General features: G+C 41.8%; 1 protein-coding gene across 4 annotated transcripts in view; it reads left to right on the forward strand.

Annotated features, from left to right (window-relative positions):
- CCDC141 (coiled-coil domain containing 141) overlaps positions 1-18422 on the forward strand; it is a 229118-nt gene that overhangs the window by 142968 nt on the left and 67728 nt on the right. For all 4 annotated transcript variants that reach the window (XM_075529468.1, XM_075529470.1, XM_075529471.1 and 1 more), the window contains one exon: positions 11757-11929. In XM_075529468.1, the coding sequence (XP_075385583.1) occupies positions 11757-11929 (173 nt within the window). The remainder of the gene's footprint in view (positions 1-11756; positions 11930-18422) is intronic.

Here is an 18422-nt window from a genome sequence, read left to right on the forward strand (position 1 = left end):
AGTCCTTCTATTTAGTTAATCCCTTAAGCAACCAGTACAAGCAGGGGCTTTGTCAACACTGGATGATCGCTGACTCAAGAAAAAATCTCCTTTGTTGCTAAGGATTTCAAGGACAGAGCATGAAATATAGACATAATTCCCATTATATGAATTCACTTTCATTCCTCTCATATGCATTCTTCATGCTTATAAATGATTGTATTTATATTTCTAGCACGTCCATGGGGAAAAAGGAACCTCTGGTTAATTTTTGTTGATTGCTTAAAATGCATTTCTTGTTTTGTTTAGGAGATGTGGTTTGAGCAAACCATAAATAAATCCGTATTTCATAACGGTGATGAGTGAACCTAAAGCTCAAGTAAAGCTTCACCAAATTTCAAATCCATGCTTTCTGTTTGAAATCATGTACTTTCACTGGAGAACACAAGTAGAGGAGACAGAGGCCAAACCTGTATCATCAGCTTGGCCTCGTTTCTGGGGTTGTCATCTTTAAAAGCAAAGGTGAAGCAGCATCTGAGATCGCCAAAGAAATACAATGGAAGCAATTTGACATAGAAAGACTGTCACTGCTTCCACCAGCACAGCTGAGAATTTACTCAGCACCATCGAGTCAATGCTGACTCATTGCGACCCTATAGGACAGGGTAGAAATGCCCTGTGCGTTTCCGAGACTGTAAATCTTAACAATAGGAAGCCCCATCTTTCTCCTGTGGAGTGGCTGATGACTTCAAACTGCTGACCTTGCAGTTGTTAGTAGCTGACTGAGTTAGTAAGCTCTCTGCACCAGGGTGCACAGCTGAGGACTTAAGTCTTTTCTAAAGCAGATGCTACTGTCACAAGCTATTTACACGGTGCTAAACAGTAGCGTTTATAGCAACATCACTTTCAGATGAAAGCAATCAGGCAAGATAATTTGATCCATTTTTAAAATGTATATGAGGGGGCTTCAAAAAGTTCATAGAAAAATGGAATTTTAAAATAATAGCATTCTTCTGCAAATATTTTGAAGCCACCTCGTATATACCACTCCACCATTTTCAAAATAGGTACATCTTAGGTGCAGATGTGGGAAGCACCTCCTAGAGGAGGTGACTGCTGAACTACATTTAGAAAGAAGACCAAAGGGTTAGATAAACGTGGAGTGTGTGAAGTTGTTCCATATTTGGGGAGTCTCAGAATCAATTTGCTGGGATTTAGTGTGTAATCCAAGGATGATGAGAGAAATGGTCGTGTAGAAGCAGGGTGGGAGGAGGGGTCGAGAAGGTCTTGAATAGCATGTTAAGGTGTTTCTATCTAACGTTGATCTCTGTGAAGATAGTTGAAGAATTTAATCAGGAAAACTCACTGTTAGCCAAACCTCCTCAGTTCATCTGCTCCTATGCTCCCTCTCTCTGCGGGGATACTAACTCCACGGGGCTTGGAAACCTTTCTTTAGAGAGTTCAGGGGTCAGGCTGTTTAAACTCCGCATTGGAGACCATTCTGACTCATAACAACCCCATAGGACAGAATAGAACTGAACCTGTGGACTTCCGAGGCTAACTTTTGAAATCTAGTGGGACAGCAAGCCTCATCTTTGTCCTTCAAAGCGATTGGCAGTGTTTGAACTGCTGGCCTTGTGGTGACAGCCCCAAACATAGTCTCAGACGTCACCAGGGCTCCTTCATTTCAAGCAAAACGCAGCAAACATTTGGTAAATGTTGGTAAATAATTTTAAATATATTACAGAAAAAAATATCCTTAACCTTTGACATAGCCATCTACTTGTATTTTCTGGGTTAAAATGAGAGAGAGAGAGAGAGAGAGAGAGAGAGAGAGAGAGAGAGAGAGAGAGAGAGAGAGAGAGAGAGTAAGAAAGAGACAGGGAAGAGAGAGAGCGTGAGTGAGTGCCCCAGTGGTGTTGTGGGTTAAGCTAACTGCAACCTTGGTGGTTCAATCCCACAACCTGCATGGGAGAAGGATGAGGTTGCCTGCTCCGGCAAAGACAAACAGTCTTGGAAACTCTCTGAATTGCTATGAGTCAGAATCGAGTTTGGCTTAAATTATAATAAATAAATAAATATATATATATATATTTGCTGGACTAATTTCCTGCATGGTAAGAAACAAGAAGCTCAGTTATTTTGTGTTCTGCCTACTTTATAATATAAAAATGTACTTGGAAGAGGGTCTTCCTTGTATAGATGCACAATAATTATTTGAAACATTAAGAGTGGTGAAAGATTACAAACCACTGAGTTTAAAACAGACTACACTGCAATGTACATAGAGGATACTATTGTAAGAAAACAAACAATCCACCACCATTTTGTCAATTCCAGCTCAAAGTGAACCTAAGTAATTTGCAAGACTGTAAACTTTTACCTGAGCAATCTGCCTTGGCTTTCTCCCTCAGAATGGCTGGTAGGTTTGAACCACTGACCTTGTGGATAGTAGTAGCTCAGTACCTAACCTACACTACTAGATATGTCATCTCAAGTCTCCAGGTGGAATTAATTGCTGATTCCTTATTGTAGTCACTTTTATAATGCAACCCAGTGTGTTCAAAGAATTTTGTTTCTCTACTGAATAAATATGTGAAAAATCAATTTATGTTTTTGAATTTGAATTTCCTTTTTTCTAAAATATACTTAATAGTCTCTACCTATCTCTAGTGTATCTTGTAATTTGTGATAAATTGTACAAAATCTTTAGCATTGGAGTGTGCATAAATAAATGAAATTGTTGGCTATTAAATTTAAGAAACGAATTAGTAATTTGATACTTTGCTAAAATAACAATGAGCAAATGGATGGATTGTGGAGTTAAACCCAATGAGTGTGAATCTGGGTTCAGCTATTTAAGAGCGCTATGACCTTGAGCAATAACTTAACTTCCCTGCACATCTAGCTTTTTATATGTAACATAGGAACACTAATTATTCTTACTTCTAAGAGTCATTGTGCTGTTGTAAAAGAACGACTACACGGCTCCTACATAGATCAGCTAAACATTCATGGACTACTAGCCATTATTTTGCTGCTACATATTCATTTAATACTGAACTAGCTAAGCTGGGGGCGCAATGGGTTTCCATTGGTCTGCCAACTGTCAGGTCAGAGGTTGCAATGCAACCCAGCAGCCATTCTAGAGAAGAAATCTGAGACTTTCTGCTTCTGGAGAGATTTTCAGCCTCAGAAACCTTATATACAGGCACTGTGAAATCTACATAGTAGTATGAGTTGGGGGGAGCCAGCCCCCCCACCACTAATCTTGGGTTCAGTAAGCACAATTGTATGGTTGGGATATGTAAATATATTGTATCAAAATCATCAAGAGCATGAGATAGAAAAGATATTGCAATAATGGGGTCAGACACATTTCATGGTAGCATTGCTCACCTCAGCCCCGCTTGGTGGTCCACGTGGAGAGAGGGGGAAGGGAAGGAGGACAAGGGGAAAGGGAAATTGGAGGAGAGGGAGCTGAGGGGGGGGTGGGGAGACAAGCGAGTGAGGCTTCTATTGCTAACCCAGGCTTATATGCCTTTGGGGCATGCAAGCCCACTAATGACAGATAAAGACATGTGTCACAGGAAGGGTTTGCACTATAGGTTAGAGGGGGTGGTCTAGGGACAAACACGCAATAGGAAGAGGAGGGATTGGGGGTATACATGTGACAAGATGGGCAGATCTTAGATTTAGGATGGCAGCTTTGACCTGTTCTCTGGATCTCCATAGGAACCATTATCAGTAGGGTGTAAACCCCACCTACAGGAACAAAGCTAATGGTTTCAAGCTTCAGGGGGAAATAGTCCAATGTCTCCAGCAGCAGGGAGCAGGCCCACCCCTGTGGTGGGGCGAGACAGCAGTCTGGCGATGATTGCCTTCAGGGAGGATGTCTGTAAGCATCTGACCTCCCGCCACACTACATGAAAACAGTGAGTTTTTTTTTTTTTCATTGTTTTTGGAGCTACTCAAATGCCTTAAATTTTTTGTTCATTTTCACACCCCCAAATCTAAGAAGCACATAATCCATACATTTTTGTTGAATTTACGAAACAGTAAACGCTTTCCCCATTGGAAATGTCTATTTATTATCCTAAAATAATTTTGATCAACCTCTAAAGTGTCGAGGAGCAAGGATGTCACTTTGAGGACTAAGGTGCACCTGGCCTAACTCACGGTGTTTTCAATTGCCTCATATAAGTACGAAAGTTGGATATTGAATAAGAAAGACTACAAAATAATTGCTGTATTTGATTTATGGTGTTGGCAAAAAAAATTGAAAGTACTATGTAATTCCAGAAAAATGTATCTATCCTGGATGGGTTACAGCCAGAATGAATGCTCCTTGGAAGAGAGGATGGTAAGACTTTGCCTCAGATACTTTGTGCAGAAAAGACCAGTCCTTGGAAAATGACACCGTGCCTGGTAAAGTAGTAAACCATTGAAAAAGAAATCCTTCATCACGGTGACTGGCCCAGTGGCTGCATCAATGGGTTAAAAAACAACAATTGTGAGACTAGTGAAGGACAAGGTGTTTTTTCATTCTTTGGTACATAGGTCATTATGGATTAGAAATGACTCAATGGCACCTAACAATAACAATGCAAATAATATATAAGAGAAATCAGAAATCATAAGCACAGTGGCCTGTTGCCTGAAATCCTACATGTTGGGTTTAATTTACTCACTTCTAGGATGGACTCCACCATTCTAATGTCAGCTTGTTGCACTGTGATGGCTTGTACATTGTCATGATGATGGAAGCAATGCCACTGCTATTTCAAATACCCACAGGGTCATCCATGGTGGACAGCGTCCATGAGACTTTCCAGAGGAAGACAGACTAGGAAGAAGGACCAAATGGTGCACTTCTGAACAGTCAGCCACTGACAACCTTATGGCCCGCACAGGAACATTAACTAAGGCTCTACACGTTGACAGAATGCCAATACCAAATGGAATGCATTCACACCTCGGTGACAAGAAATCGAGACAACCAACTTGGCCAACTGACTGGAAACATATGTATGTGTGCCCTTCCTAAAGAAATGTGATATCCAGCAGAATGAGGAAATTATTGAACAGAATAACACTCAAGGAAATTGTCATTAATGCAACAAGTCACATTTGAGTAAGGAGAATTAAGGATTGGTTGGAGCAGTATGTCAACAGGGACCTTGCAGAAACTCAAGGCAGATTCAGAAGAGGGCATCGAAGGAAGGATGTCAGTGTTGATATCAAAAGGATTTTGGCTGTAAGCAGAGAATACCAGAAAGATGTTCATTTGTATTTATTGGTTATGCAAATGCATTGTATTGTGCGGATCATAATAAACTATGGATAAAATGGCAAAGAAGGTGACTTTTGGAATACTTAATTGTATTCCTATGGTACCTGTACATAGATTAAGAAGCAGTCATTCAGTGAGAACTAGGGCAGGCTGAATGGTTCGAAATCAGGAAAGGTGTGCATCAGAGTTGCATCCTTTCCCTGTACTTATTCAACCTGTGCACTGAGCAAATAACCTGAGAAGCTGAATTCTATGAAGAAGAACATGGCCTTAGGACTGGAAGAAGACTGACTAACAACTCTCGATATGAAGACAACCTCCCCTCCCCCTTGCTTTCAGGAAGAAGGGGGACTTGAGGCACTTGCTGATGAAGATCAAAGACTAAAGCCTGCAGCTGGATTACATTTCAACTTAAATAATCCTCACAACTTGACCAACAGACAACATCATGATAAATGGAGAGGAGATGGACGTTGTCATGAATTTCATTTTACTTGGACCCACAATCAACACTCGTGGAAGCAGCAGTCAGAAAAACTATGTCCTGAACTGGGCAAATCTGTTCCCCAGAGCTCTCCCAAGATTATTAAGCAAAGATGTAATTTTGAAGACTAAAGTCTGACTCAAGCTATTGTATTTCAATCATGCATATGAAAGATTAACAATAACTAAGGAAGACCACGGAAGAATCTATGCATTTGAATTATGATGTTGGTGAAGAATATTGACTATACCATGGAGTACCAGAAGAATAAACAGATCTACCTCGGAATAAGTACATCCAGAGCACTTCCTAGACTCCAGGATGGTGAGTTTGCATCTCATGGACCTGGGGCATGTTCTCAGGAAGGACCATTTCCTGAAGAAGGGCATCATGCTTAGGAGAAAACCAACCCAACTCGCTGCCATTGAGTGGATTCCAACTCAGTGACCCTATGGGAGAAGGTCTGCCCAAAGGAGCGAGCTCTTCAGTGAGGAGAATTAACACAGTGGCTGCAAGAATGTGCTCAAATAGTCCAGCAAGACTGAGACTGGCACCGCAGCAGACAGTGTCTCTTTCTTTCATACATGGCGTCACTATGAATCAAAGCGGCTCAATGGCATCTAATCCCCAAACCAAACTCACTGCCATCAAGTCAGTTGTGGCTCGCGGTGACCCTTAGGACCGAGTAGAATGCCCTTGTGGGTTTCCAAGACTGTACTCTTTATGGGTGTGGAAAGCGCCATCCCATGCCTTCCCACCCCCACCCCTCCAACTGCTGTTTCAAACTCCTAACGTCCCAGGTAGTATAGAAGTTAAACCCATAACCGTTACACATCATCGAAGAAGAACAGCAGTAAGGTGGACTCATCTCTGAGGAAGTAGGAGACGTGCAACATCAATTCCCTTTGTTTCTAGCTGATAAAATACTTTGGCTGCATGGTGCTTTCCATTCCAACCTTTATCCTTTCCATTGTTTTTCCTTCTAGCTTGCTGTACTGAGTGGAAACCCAACAGCAAGGACACCTGCCTTAAAAGCTGAGCTTTTTAAACCCCTCTCAGTAACCAGCCTGACTCTTCTAAGATGTCAGAGGAAAGGCATCCTGTGGGGCAGGCACAGCTGACAGGCCACGAATAGGGAGAGCAGCAATAAAGAGCAGTGCCCTCCAGTTTACACCACCCGGGGGACCAGGAGCATCAGCAGCGGGGACCAACAAATATGTATGGCACCCACCTTTCTAGGACTGGAAAGATCTGGCAGATTTGGGCAGGGCTTGGATGAAGATTCAGTCTGCCAGGCTGAAAGCTAACAGAAATTATCTCCAGTGGTATTGAGGTAAAGAAACCGAAGCACCCCTTCTTCCGAAAACCTGAATTTAGGAGAAAGCCAAATCTCCGCAGGTCGCAGGAGCCAGTGCTCTAGGGAGAAGCTGAGTTTAATACGGAGCCCATCTTTGTAGTTTCACAGGTGGCCTCCGGCCGAAGGGTCCTTCAGCCTCTGGATACACACAAGAGAGGACATTTTTCAAAGTTCTGCTGTTTCATTCTGTTTTGTTCTTTAAAATGTTGATTCTCTTCACATTAGCCAAGACACAAACACATTATTTCTTAACTAGACATCTCTGTCAAAAGCAGAAAGATAAAAAAAAAACTTGGCTGCCTGGGTTATGTTTCTTGCTTAAATTAATAGTCCCTTAGATGATTTTTAAAAGAATAAGATGTACCATGGTCTGATACCATCTCTATCTGATTTGATGCAGACTACCTCAGATCTTGTACCTAATAAGGGGAAAAGCAAAAAATCTTTATTAGGTTCATAAAGAACAAAACCAAGTAACCCCTTTGTTTTTTTCCAAAGCCGTTTCTAAAATAACACAGTTGCCGTCTCCTTTTCTGCCTAAGAACTCAGTGGTGCTGTGTGAAAATGGTGAAGGATTTCCAGGATCCAGAGAGGCAAGCTATTCTCCTGAGCTTGTCTCTCTGCTTTCTCCAGTGCCACCAGAAAAGCTCTATTTGCCCTCTGTGTGGGTTTAAAGTAAGAAAGGGGCATGGCAAGGGATACCGAAGAGGAATCATTAATTCCAAAGGAGTCCAGCGGTCTTATTGCCAGAGATAACCTGCCCCACATCATATGTAGAACAGAGTCTTCCCTGGCTGAGCCCACTATTTTGGGTTCCTCAAGGATTGGGGTCTTGGAGGTGCTGTTTTGGGAGTAGATTTAAGTGGGGGCAATAACACTTAGATTATTTCTGGAATTGGTCCATGAATTCCCCAACAAATTCTAGCTTGGCTAACCTAATTGGGTAGAATAAGAGTAATTAATGTTAAAAGGCTGATTTAAATAAAGGGTCAAACTATAACCATGAGGGACAAGTAGACATGGCTGAACCCTGAGAAATTGTTAAGGACACAGAATATGAGGCAGAAACAGGCAGAGAAAGGGGAGAGAGACTGATTGATTGATTTATCTTTGTGTCAAAAGTAAAAGTGATTCAAATAAAAGTCTTAAAAAATAGAAGCAATGTAGTTGCTAACTCTTTTTCTTGCCCAAAGCCAGGGACCATGAAACGAAACCTGGAGAGAGGGAGAAATCTCGTTTTGTGTGGACACTCATTTTACTCCTGCTTATGATCCAGACAATTACAGTATAAACTCCTTGAAACACATCTGTGACTGTAGCTTGTTCCCGTTAGAGTCAGGCTATGTGCATGGTTAAGGAACAAGCCCTCCTGCAACACCTAGCCCACCTTACATGTAGCAAATACTCGGCAAATGCGCTTGAATCATGAAGGAATAAAGTAACCTGCCTCCGTTATATGGCCATGCCTTTATTAAATGGGATACATAGAACATAGAGTTAGTAAATGCCTCCGGAACACTTTAATCTTTTATGCAGAAAAAGTCTGGAGCAGTGGTTCTCAACCTTCCTAATGCCACGACCCTTTCACACAGTTCCTCAGGTTGTAGTGACCCCCCAACCATACAATTATTTTTGTTGCTACTTCATAACTGTAATTTTGCTATTGCTATGAATCAGGCAGCCCCTGTGAAAGGGTCGTTTGACCCCCAAATGGGTTGTGACCCACCAGTTGGGAACCGCTGCTCTGGAGGAAAGTCTGACTATTTCAATCCTAAATTTTAGATGATCTTGGTCTTTGGTATATCTAGTTGCTTCTAGTGAACTTTGGCCCTTCGATTTATTTTTATGCCATTAGAACATAATATTTCAGTGGTAATATTCAAAAATAGTAAAAAAAAAACCTTCAAGAATAGGGTGGAGTCGCATCACACACGCACTGAATGTATGTGTGGCATTAGAATCTTCCTATGACGATGACATCATAGTTATGAGAGATGAAGGTATTGAGTGACCACTGTTCAGACAGGCCACAATGCCCATCCGGGACAAGTGACAGACAGCAGGTGGCTGAGCTCTTACCAGTGGATCTTCAAAGGTGCGTCCAGATTCATCAAGACTGAGAGTAGCAGCCAGCACAGAGTTCCCAAGTCCTTACTCCTTGCCCCTTCATCATGCCTCAGTTACATTTACATTTTTCTTTTGTTGAATTCTCAAAACAGCAAACAAAACATACTTAAGGCAGCAATGACTTAATATTAAGACAATAAAAAGTATTTTTGAATTCTCCAATATTTTTCTATGCAAATTCGATATTTGAGGTTATTTTAAAAGAGGAAAGGTCTGGTGCCTGACAAAACCAAACTCACTGACTGCCATCTACCTATAAACCTGGCCTTCAGGTCTTCCTTTCATCCAGCTAAGTGCCTATCAACCCCACATGCAAATAGGAGGGATTATGAGTGGTAAACCTTATAAGTTAAACTTTTAATGGTGACTGAAGGGAATTCCAATGTAATTTTTGCTTTAGGTACTGACTTAAAAACTCACCCTACATTAAGATGAGAGTACACTTTATGCAAAGTAAGCAGTAAAAAATTAAACTCTAAAGCAAAATTCTAGAAACAGGGAAAGATTGAGGGAGTAATCCAGACCACGTACGAGTGAAACATCAGCATCTTGTTCCATCTGATTTGGCTGCCAGCCTCTGGAAAGAGGAGGGCTCGTATAAGAATGAGTTCTTCAGGCTCACAGTTTCTTCAGTAATATGTTGTTGTTTTCATAGTCTTGCATAAGAGAAGTCTCTCTACCTTCTACATCCTCCTCACCTATAAGAAGGGAAAAGGCACCTTTTTAACACAAACATTGAGTTTAAAAGTCCTACCATTTCTACTCAATGGTTCATATCCCTTTGATACTCATTTCTAAAGCTTTCATATTGTCGTTTTTTTCTGCCACGTGGCACCATAGTCCAGAGTTTAAGAGTAGAGACCGCAGGGCTAGGTAAGTGGGGTTCCAATCTAAGCTTGCCCCTTAGGAGGAAGGCCACTTTGGTCAATTTACTTAATCTCCTTGAAAACACTTGAAAATAAAATCTCCTCTCAAAGCAGTATCTTTATTTGGGAAGCTATGTTTTTGTTAGTTTTTTTTTCCTGCATAGTCCTATTTTGCATGTAAAAAGTGAAAAAGCACATGGGTTTTTTTTTCCCTCTGCACTGCCCAGAATCAAATTCTAATCCCCTCTGAAGACAGATGTCTTAGAGGGAGGAGACCAGAGTCTTAAACTAAAGGAAAAGGGGAAAAACACATTAGTAATTTTCAAAATAATTCCCCATAGTATTTCAAGTTCAAATGACAATTTATTGAGGAAACGCCTTTTCTTAAATGAACGAATATTTTGTTATCACATTTTACTTCAGGTGCAAGCGTGATGGCCTCTCCTGTTTATTATATTTTGGCAGTGGAGTGAAACCAAAATCCAAACAGCCTCATTTTGAGCAAGAGGTCATGCCAAAAAAGAGAATCGTCTATGATTTTACTGTAGGATATGTACATATGAGTCTCCCTTTCTTGGACTATCTCAACTTTCAGTTTAGATCATTATGTACAAGCACAATTTCAAAATCACATACTCTCCAAATCCTTCAGTGCCGTCATCATCCATCCACCTCTGACTGTTCTCCTGAACGACATCGACTACATTCTCTGTAAAGTCTTATTGAGCGATGATCTAGTCCTCATTACTGAGGCAGCACAGGACATTTTTTGAGCAAAAAAAACTTTGTGCTTCTTTAGGATCAATTTCAAAAATTTCAAGGCCGCGTATTCTTTGCCCTGGGAATTTTTGATATCTTCATTGTTTGTGGTGTGGTTGTCTTTTCATTTGTTTGTTTGTTTTGACTTCTTCCACCTCTCTTTTACTTTATTTCTTCTCCTCTTCCCCTGTGATTCTCCAACCCTTGCTAATCCCACTTTCTGGTTTAGGTGAATTGTCTATGCTAAAATTGGTAAATTCCCTTGGGAAGTTGTTCTCCAACCATTGTCTACACTTAGCAACATCAGGCATATGCTCACAATGCTCCATTGGTAATGAATCAAATCTGGGGTAAAAGACTAAGTGAGGAATCCGTAGGTAGGTGGCCCTCGGGTTTCCCGTCTAGTCAAGTCCCCGGATTAGGAAGGTCAGCAGCTATATCCTAAACCCAGCTGGACGCACAGCTCCTGCGACCTCTGCTCCGTCACATCTGTCAGCTAAAGGGACCCATGCAATCCCGAGAGATTACTACGGACTTTAATTTACAAAAGACTGATGCACACTTTAAAAACATCTCTTCCATTGTTTGTATATTGTACTAATGCACCTGAAACAAACCCGAACCTATAGTTCTGTACAGTTATAACAGAGTAAACTAGTCTGACAATTTTTTTGGTGTTGATGTTTCTCTCTGCAGAACTCAGTGAGGGTCATTTTCCTTAATGTAACCTTGAACAGTGCATGGTCATTTTTCACAATGAAGGTGGTGGTTTTTAGTTGGAATCCAGCTAATACATTGAACAGCCTGGCTTCATCTCTAGTGTTTTGTGCACGCATGGATGTAAATTTTAAACTAGAAATGCTGAGAATGAAAGTATGTTTTGTTTGGCAGGCATTTGATGTTCTTGGAAGAGTCGAGGCTTACCTTAAGCTCCTTAAATCAGAAAGTTTAAGTCTGCCTGCCTTGGCAGTCAGGCATCAGGAGTTACACAGAGAAATTAAAGACTGCACAGCTGATGCTTTGCAGAAGGGGCAGGCATTGATCAGCCAAGTCGACTCCCACAGGTGAGTAAAGTCTATTTCTTCCTCACTGCAACAAGCTTTTTCACAATTTCCACAACCTATTGAGAAATGAGTTTGTGTGTTTTTTTCCTGTTTTTGATATTTTGATGCATTACAACATGGCTTACAAGGATCTATTGTCTTTTGGTCAACACTGACTCTAAGCCCAGGAAGGCTCATCCAGAAAGTGAGGCCATATTCTGAGCCCTAAGCCTCAAAGACTGTGAACGAACAAACAGAAAATAGCCTTATATCACAATGCTCCTTATGTTCTAGCACCTCAATAGAGTTTCTTCCTGCCTGTTATTTCATGAGCATTGGTCCTATTCATTCCCTTTTTTGCCCATTTTGAAGAAAAGTACCAGAATTCCTTTTTATTTATGACATGCATGATGCATTAAGTAAAAGTGATATAGATTAAATTATCTTGCAGTTACAGAGGACTCACCATGTGTCGGGCACTGGTTAAGATTAGCTTTAGGCATGTTTTTTCATCAATTCTTGGAGCAGTGTATAGGACACATCCTATTAATGAATAAGGTAACTGGAATACAGAGCGGTTAAGTCATCAGACAAGGTCAATCAATGGCAAAACCAGTATTTGAATCCCATGCTCATAACCAGTTGCTAGCATTTTATGAGCATGCTCAGTAAGTGTATGCTCACTATATGTATCTGCATGAGCTTAGAGTTAAGTGGGAATGAGAAGAATGAAGGGAAAATAATTGAGAAAAAGGAAAATAATTCAGTGGGGAAAAATAAACAAACAAGGATGGGAAAATAAAGGGGAGTGGCAGGACAGATGGTGGAAGAGATACTGACTAGAAAGAAATGACAAGAAAGAAATGACAAGGCTCCCATTTCGACAGAAAGAAACAAAGAGATTTATGCAAAAGGGATAAACCCAGTGTGTTAGTCCAGGTAGACTAGACAAGCAAATCCAGGGAGACTCATGTGTGTAATAGAGAACTTTATATTAAAGAGCAATTGAATATTGAGAAAATATCCCAGCCCAGTCCAAAAATTCAATATTAGTCCATATGTCCGGTACTAATCCATACATTCTTCTTTAGACTCATACAGCCATGAAATGATTCCAAAAGCAGGAAGGTCACAGGCCAGTAGGTGGAAACTCTTGTAGATCTAGTGGTGGTAGAAACAACTCAGCACTGGCTTGGGTCTCCACGTGGCTCCTCCAGCTCCAGGGTTCTGGCTCCATCAGTGTAGCTCTACCTGTCTTGTCAGCAGGAAGATGAAGCAGGAAGTGTAAGTCTGGCCTCCGATGAGCTATTTATCTCCCTAGCGCCTCCAAATGAGGTCATCAAGCTGTGACCTGATTGACAGGCTAAACTCTACCCCTTCACTCTCAAGTCGACACCAGATTATATAACTTCCACACCCAGTTACTAATAAACCCAATCATTTTTGTTGATCTATGATTAACATATCATACAATTCAAAGGTTTAGTCATATCAAGGAAGGCTGTACTGTCATCATCACAATCAATTTGTAGCTTCCTCCCCCTCCTCTTTTACACACTGATGTTGACTTCCCGTTTCCCCTGCCCTCTAGCTCTGTGTCCCCAGAAAATCATCAAACTCATTATTATATTTGTATTTCCATCGATTCCAGTTTCCCTGTACAGATAATCATTGAAGACTAGGGCCTACACCAGATAGGGATCCATCAACAATGTCCATTCAAAATCGATAAAGACCTCATTCTAACAGAAAGCAGAGTATTATAAGTTTAGAGTAAATTCACATGGAGACCATAGGAAAATCATATTACGTGACTTTACAGTCCGGTCATATTTGCTAAATTCCCCTTTTACAGTGTTCACCATCTGATTTAGGGCTATTGTTATTTCTAGCCAATTTGCACTGGGGAGTCACTGAAGGCCCGTCCCATGTAGTGATCCTAGTAATCGGTTCCCCCTTTCCAACCCACCCTCCCTCCACCCTCCTGGTATTGCCACTCTCACCACTGATCTTGAAGGGAGCATTCATCCTGGATTCCCTGTGTTTCCAGTTCCTATCTGTACCAGTGTACCTCCTCTGGTTCAGCCAACTTTGTAAGGTAGAATTGGGATCATGATAGTGGCGGGGAGGAGTCATTTAGTAACTAGAGGCAAGTTGTATGTTTCATCGTTGCTATACTGCACCCTGACTGGCTCCTCTCCTTCCCGCGACCCTTCCATAAGGGAATACCAGACACTATTCTTTCTGATAGCTGGGTACCATTACGTTTCTTCACCACACATTGTTATAACACCCATATCCTCAGTGATCTCTTTATGAAGGCAACCATCAAACAGGGTCTTGTCATAAGAACTAATTGTTCTTAGATTGGGGCAAGAATTAAGTATGAACCCAAAATTGATTTTATATATATATATAAAATTTATGTCTATATATGGTATATATGTGGTGTGTGTGTATATATATGTGTATATATATATATATATATATATATATGGTTTACATATGTCTCTGGTTTACTTTAGAGACATCATGATCATTTTATGTTAGAGAACATCATCACTCGGTTACCTGGCCTTTGCCTCAAAATCACCTGTAGCCCTTGGACTTCGTCCATGGATTTAGAACTGGCTGTCGTTGAACTTTGGTTTGGATCTCTTGCCATGAATGTTGCTATATGAGTGGTGACTCAGAACTACAATATACTTACTATCTGAATACTTTGAATATGCTCCTTGCTTTACAATGACACATTATGTTCTCTTTGAAAAGCATTTAAAAGTGTTTTGATTTGGTAAGTTTGGGTTTGGGAAACTCTGTGATCATTGCTACGGGATCACACAAAATCAAGAGTAGGAGTAACCCAAGGCCTTTTAGCAAGAGTCTGAAAGCTGTAGGGCAAATGAGTCTTCCCTTAGAAAAATTAGCAATACCAATGGTAGCTAATACATTTCTTTACTTCAGCACCTAGAGAACTCTGGGGATTCTGGGGGTAAGTAGTTGGCTACAAACAAAGGTTTAGAAGTTTGAGCTCCGCAGCTGTTCCGTGGAGAAATATGCGGCTGTCTGGTTCTGTAAGGTTAGAGCCTGGGAAGCCCTGTGCCATCTGGTCTACAGTGCAGTTCTGCTCTACCCTGTAGGCAGCTGAGTCAGAACCAGCTCTCTGGTAAATGGCTTTTGGGGGGCTACTTTTTTAATTTTTGGTCCAAGGCACGCATTAGGGAATGGAGGTATCCACTTGACTCCAGGAGATCCAGCTGGTCTCGCCCCTCCCCTGCTAAAGATCCACTTTTCCAGGACCATGGAGAAGATACTCTAAAGCACTGGTTCTCAACCTATGGGTTGTGACCCCTTTGGGGGTCGAACAACCTTTCACAGGGGTCGTCCAAGTCATAATAGTAGCAAAATGACAGTTAGGAAGTAGTAACAAAAGTAATGTTATGGTTGGGTCAGCACATGAGAAACCTGTATTAAAGGGTTGCGACATGAGGAAGGTTGAGAGCCACTGCTCTAAAAGGAGGCAGAGGCAGCTGTTCCTGGACTCGAGGTACCTGTGGACCACGGATCAAAGCCATGTTAGGACTGTAGTAAGTAGAATTTCTTAACGCAGAATTCTAAGCCCCTGGCCAGGGAGTCAAGTTCAACGCAGGAGACCCATGTATTATGGAGTAGAACTGCACCATTGGGTTTCACAGAAATGGTTTGCCAGGCCTTTCCCCCATAGAGCCTCCAGGCTTGAGGCTAGCAACCCCACTTGTCCCACTCCAGCATCAAACAATCCTTCCCAGTCCTCTGGTGCCACCAGCTGAATGGAGGAACTCAATTAATCCCATTCCATTCGGTCCCATTTCACAAATTTGAAGGACACCGCCCCCCAAGTTGCCAAGACTTCAAAGGCATGAGACATCAGCATGGGCTTGTGTGTCCCCCAGCACTCAGTTCCACCTACAACTCCTGAGCTTCCCTCTTAAGTGCTCACAACACTAGTGCTCACAACTCCGGGGCCCTTGGGCCACCTTTCCCAGGCTTGTTTCCATTACCCTGATGCGGTTCTCCCCACCGCCCACCCCCATCTCACTCCCCCACTGATGCCACTGGCCTCTCCTGGGGAGCTGGCAGCATGCACTGGGGCTTTCTCACCCGGCCACCCCCACCAAAGAAGCAGTGAATAGCATAAAATGTTAGGTGTGGTCTGGGGACCTCATCAAAGACGTTTCAGTCACTGGGGCAATCTCAAGGGCTTACAGATTCTCTCTCAGGAACCAAAGTTAAATGTTTGACGCCATCGTGATAAGGGCTCTAGGTATAATTGGGAGATGGCTCCATCGCAGTTAGCAAGTGAGTCTCAAAGCACAGGCATAGCTACTTCTGATCTGTTCAAGCTGCTCTTTCTGTGGCTCTTGTCCTGGCTTCAGGAAGTTCCCTTTCAGGTGTGGGGACATAGACATATCATCCAAGTCTCTTCCCCAGCCCAGGATTTCTGTCTCTAGGTTGCTCCCTCCTATCTGGTATTCTGTCTCACAAGTTCGAAGCATCTAGACCTCCCAGGAATCTGATTTCTGCCTTCTCAATTCAGGGAGACCTCAGGCTTTGGGGGTCCCCACCCCTAGCCCTGTACCTGTAGTCTGCAAATACCCTTCCGGGAGCGAGCTGGTGCCATTGTAAGCTCGCCCTGCTTCTTACATTTTTCGAAAAATGCCACAGTCCTGCCTGGCAGATGTGTGGCTTAATGTTGGAAACTATTGTTTCAGCTATTTTGTCTCATTTCCTAGTGCCTGAAAGCAGGAGAATACATCCAATTCCTGCTTCAGTTCTAATGCTTGGATCCCGAGTTGGTTAGAAAGCTAGTCACAGTTTACTTCTTACTGCTAGACGTCCCCCACACCCGAATCTGTAATGAGTAATAGTTTACATCGAATATTTAAATGTAAAGGAAGAATTGCTTTCATTTTACCTGGTTCTATTTTGGGGTCTTTAGTAACTCTGTTGGGCCATCCATTCTTTAGTGGTAGATGTGTTTGTTTACTTAGCTAATCCCCCTTTTGCCTCCTTTGATCTTTGGATTCTTAATTTTTACATAGATCTTGTTTTTCAGGGTTGTCTATAATTCTGGACTTTGGGCTTTGAAACAAGTCTTAATAGAACATGCAATAATTAGGTTCTATGTCGGGATTTGAATTAGTGGATTAAAAAACAAATAGTGTGCTTTCTGTCAGCATCCAGGCCAGATAAGCTTTCACAGCAGTTCCAAGGTGTTTGGTTGCCCTGTGATTTCACGGTACTTTACCCATCAGTATTACTTCCATTTTATAGAAGGCACAGATGGTAGAATGAAATCATTATTTGGCAAAGGACATTTTTGATTAAGAAGGTAGATGTTGACTAGAAATCCATTAAAAACGGAATTGAAATACATTAGAATCTCAGCTGCAAACTAGAGTCACATATAGCTACTGATGTCGTTCCCATGCATTCCGTTTGGTCCTCGTTCCCCTTCCTCATCTGATGATTCATCTGTTCAACAATGTGGACCACCACAGATGAAAGAATTGGACGGTGTGGAGGAGATTTTTAGTTCCAGCCACTGATGGACTGGCTGAGGTTCAGAACGGTGGCAGTGGAGAAAGGTGTATTTCAATAGACTACAGTGCGTGTTAAGGGACCCCAATGCACACTGAACTGCTAACCACAAGATTGGGGGGTGAACCCACCAGTTTCTCTTTAGGAGAAAGTTGAGGTTATCTGCTCCTATGGGGGTTAACAAACCCAGGGACAAGGGAACAAGAAGGGATCCAAAATCAATGATGAGGAGGATTGTAGGAGGCCTGGTAGGGCTTCATCAAAGGCAATGTAACTGAGAGGAATTACTGAAACCCAAACGAAGGCTGAGCATGATAGAGGAACAAGAGGAAAGTAAAAGGAAATAGGGGAAAGAACTAGGAGGCAAAGGGAATTTATAGAGGTCTAAATACAGGTGTGTGCATATGTAAATATATTTATATATTATGATAGGCAATAGATCTGTGTGCATATATTTATAGCTTTAGTATTAAGGAAGCAGATGGACATTGGGCGTCTACTCCAGTACTCCCTCAACACAAGAACACTGTGTTCTATTAAACTGGCATTCCATGATGCTCACTTTCCCAAGATGATTGCTGAAGACAAAGTGAGCCCATAAGCAAATGTGGTGAAGAAAGCTGATGGTGCCTGGCTATCAAAAGATAGAGCATCTGGGGTCTTAGTAGTTTGAAGGTAAACAAGCGGCTATCTAGCTCAGATACAACAAAGCTACATGGCAGAAGCACACTAGCCTGTATTATCTCGAGGTGTCAATAATATCAGGTATCATGCATCAAAGAACAAAAAGTCATATCATTGTGAATTAGGGGGAGTATGGAGTGGAGACCCAAAGCCCATCTGTAGGCAAATGGACATCCCCTAACAGAAGGGTCACAGGGAGGATACAGGCAATCAGGATGTGGTGTAGCAAGAATGAAACATACAACTTTCT

This window comes from Tenrec ecaudatus, chromosome 13 (genome assembly GCF_050624435.1).
Source record: "Tenrec ecaudatus isolate mTenEca1 chromosome 13, mTenEca1.hap1, whole genome shotgun sequence".
Classification (NCBI taxonomy): Eukaryota; Metazoa; Chordata; class Mammalia; order Afrosoricida; family Tenrecidae; genus Tenrec; species Tenrec ecaudatus.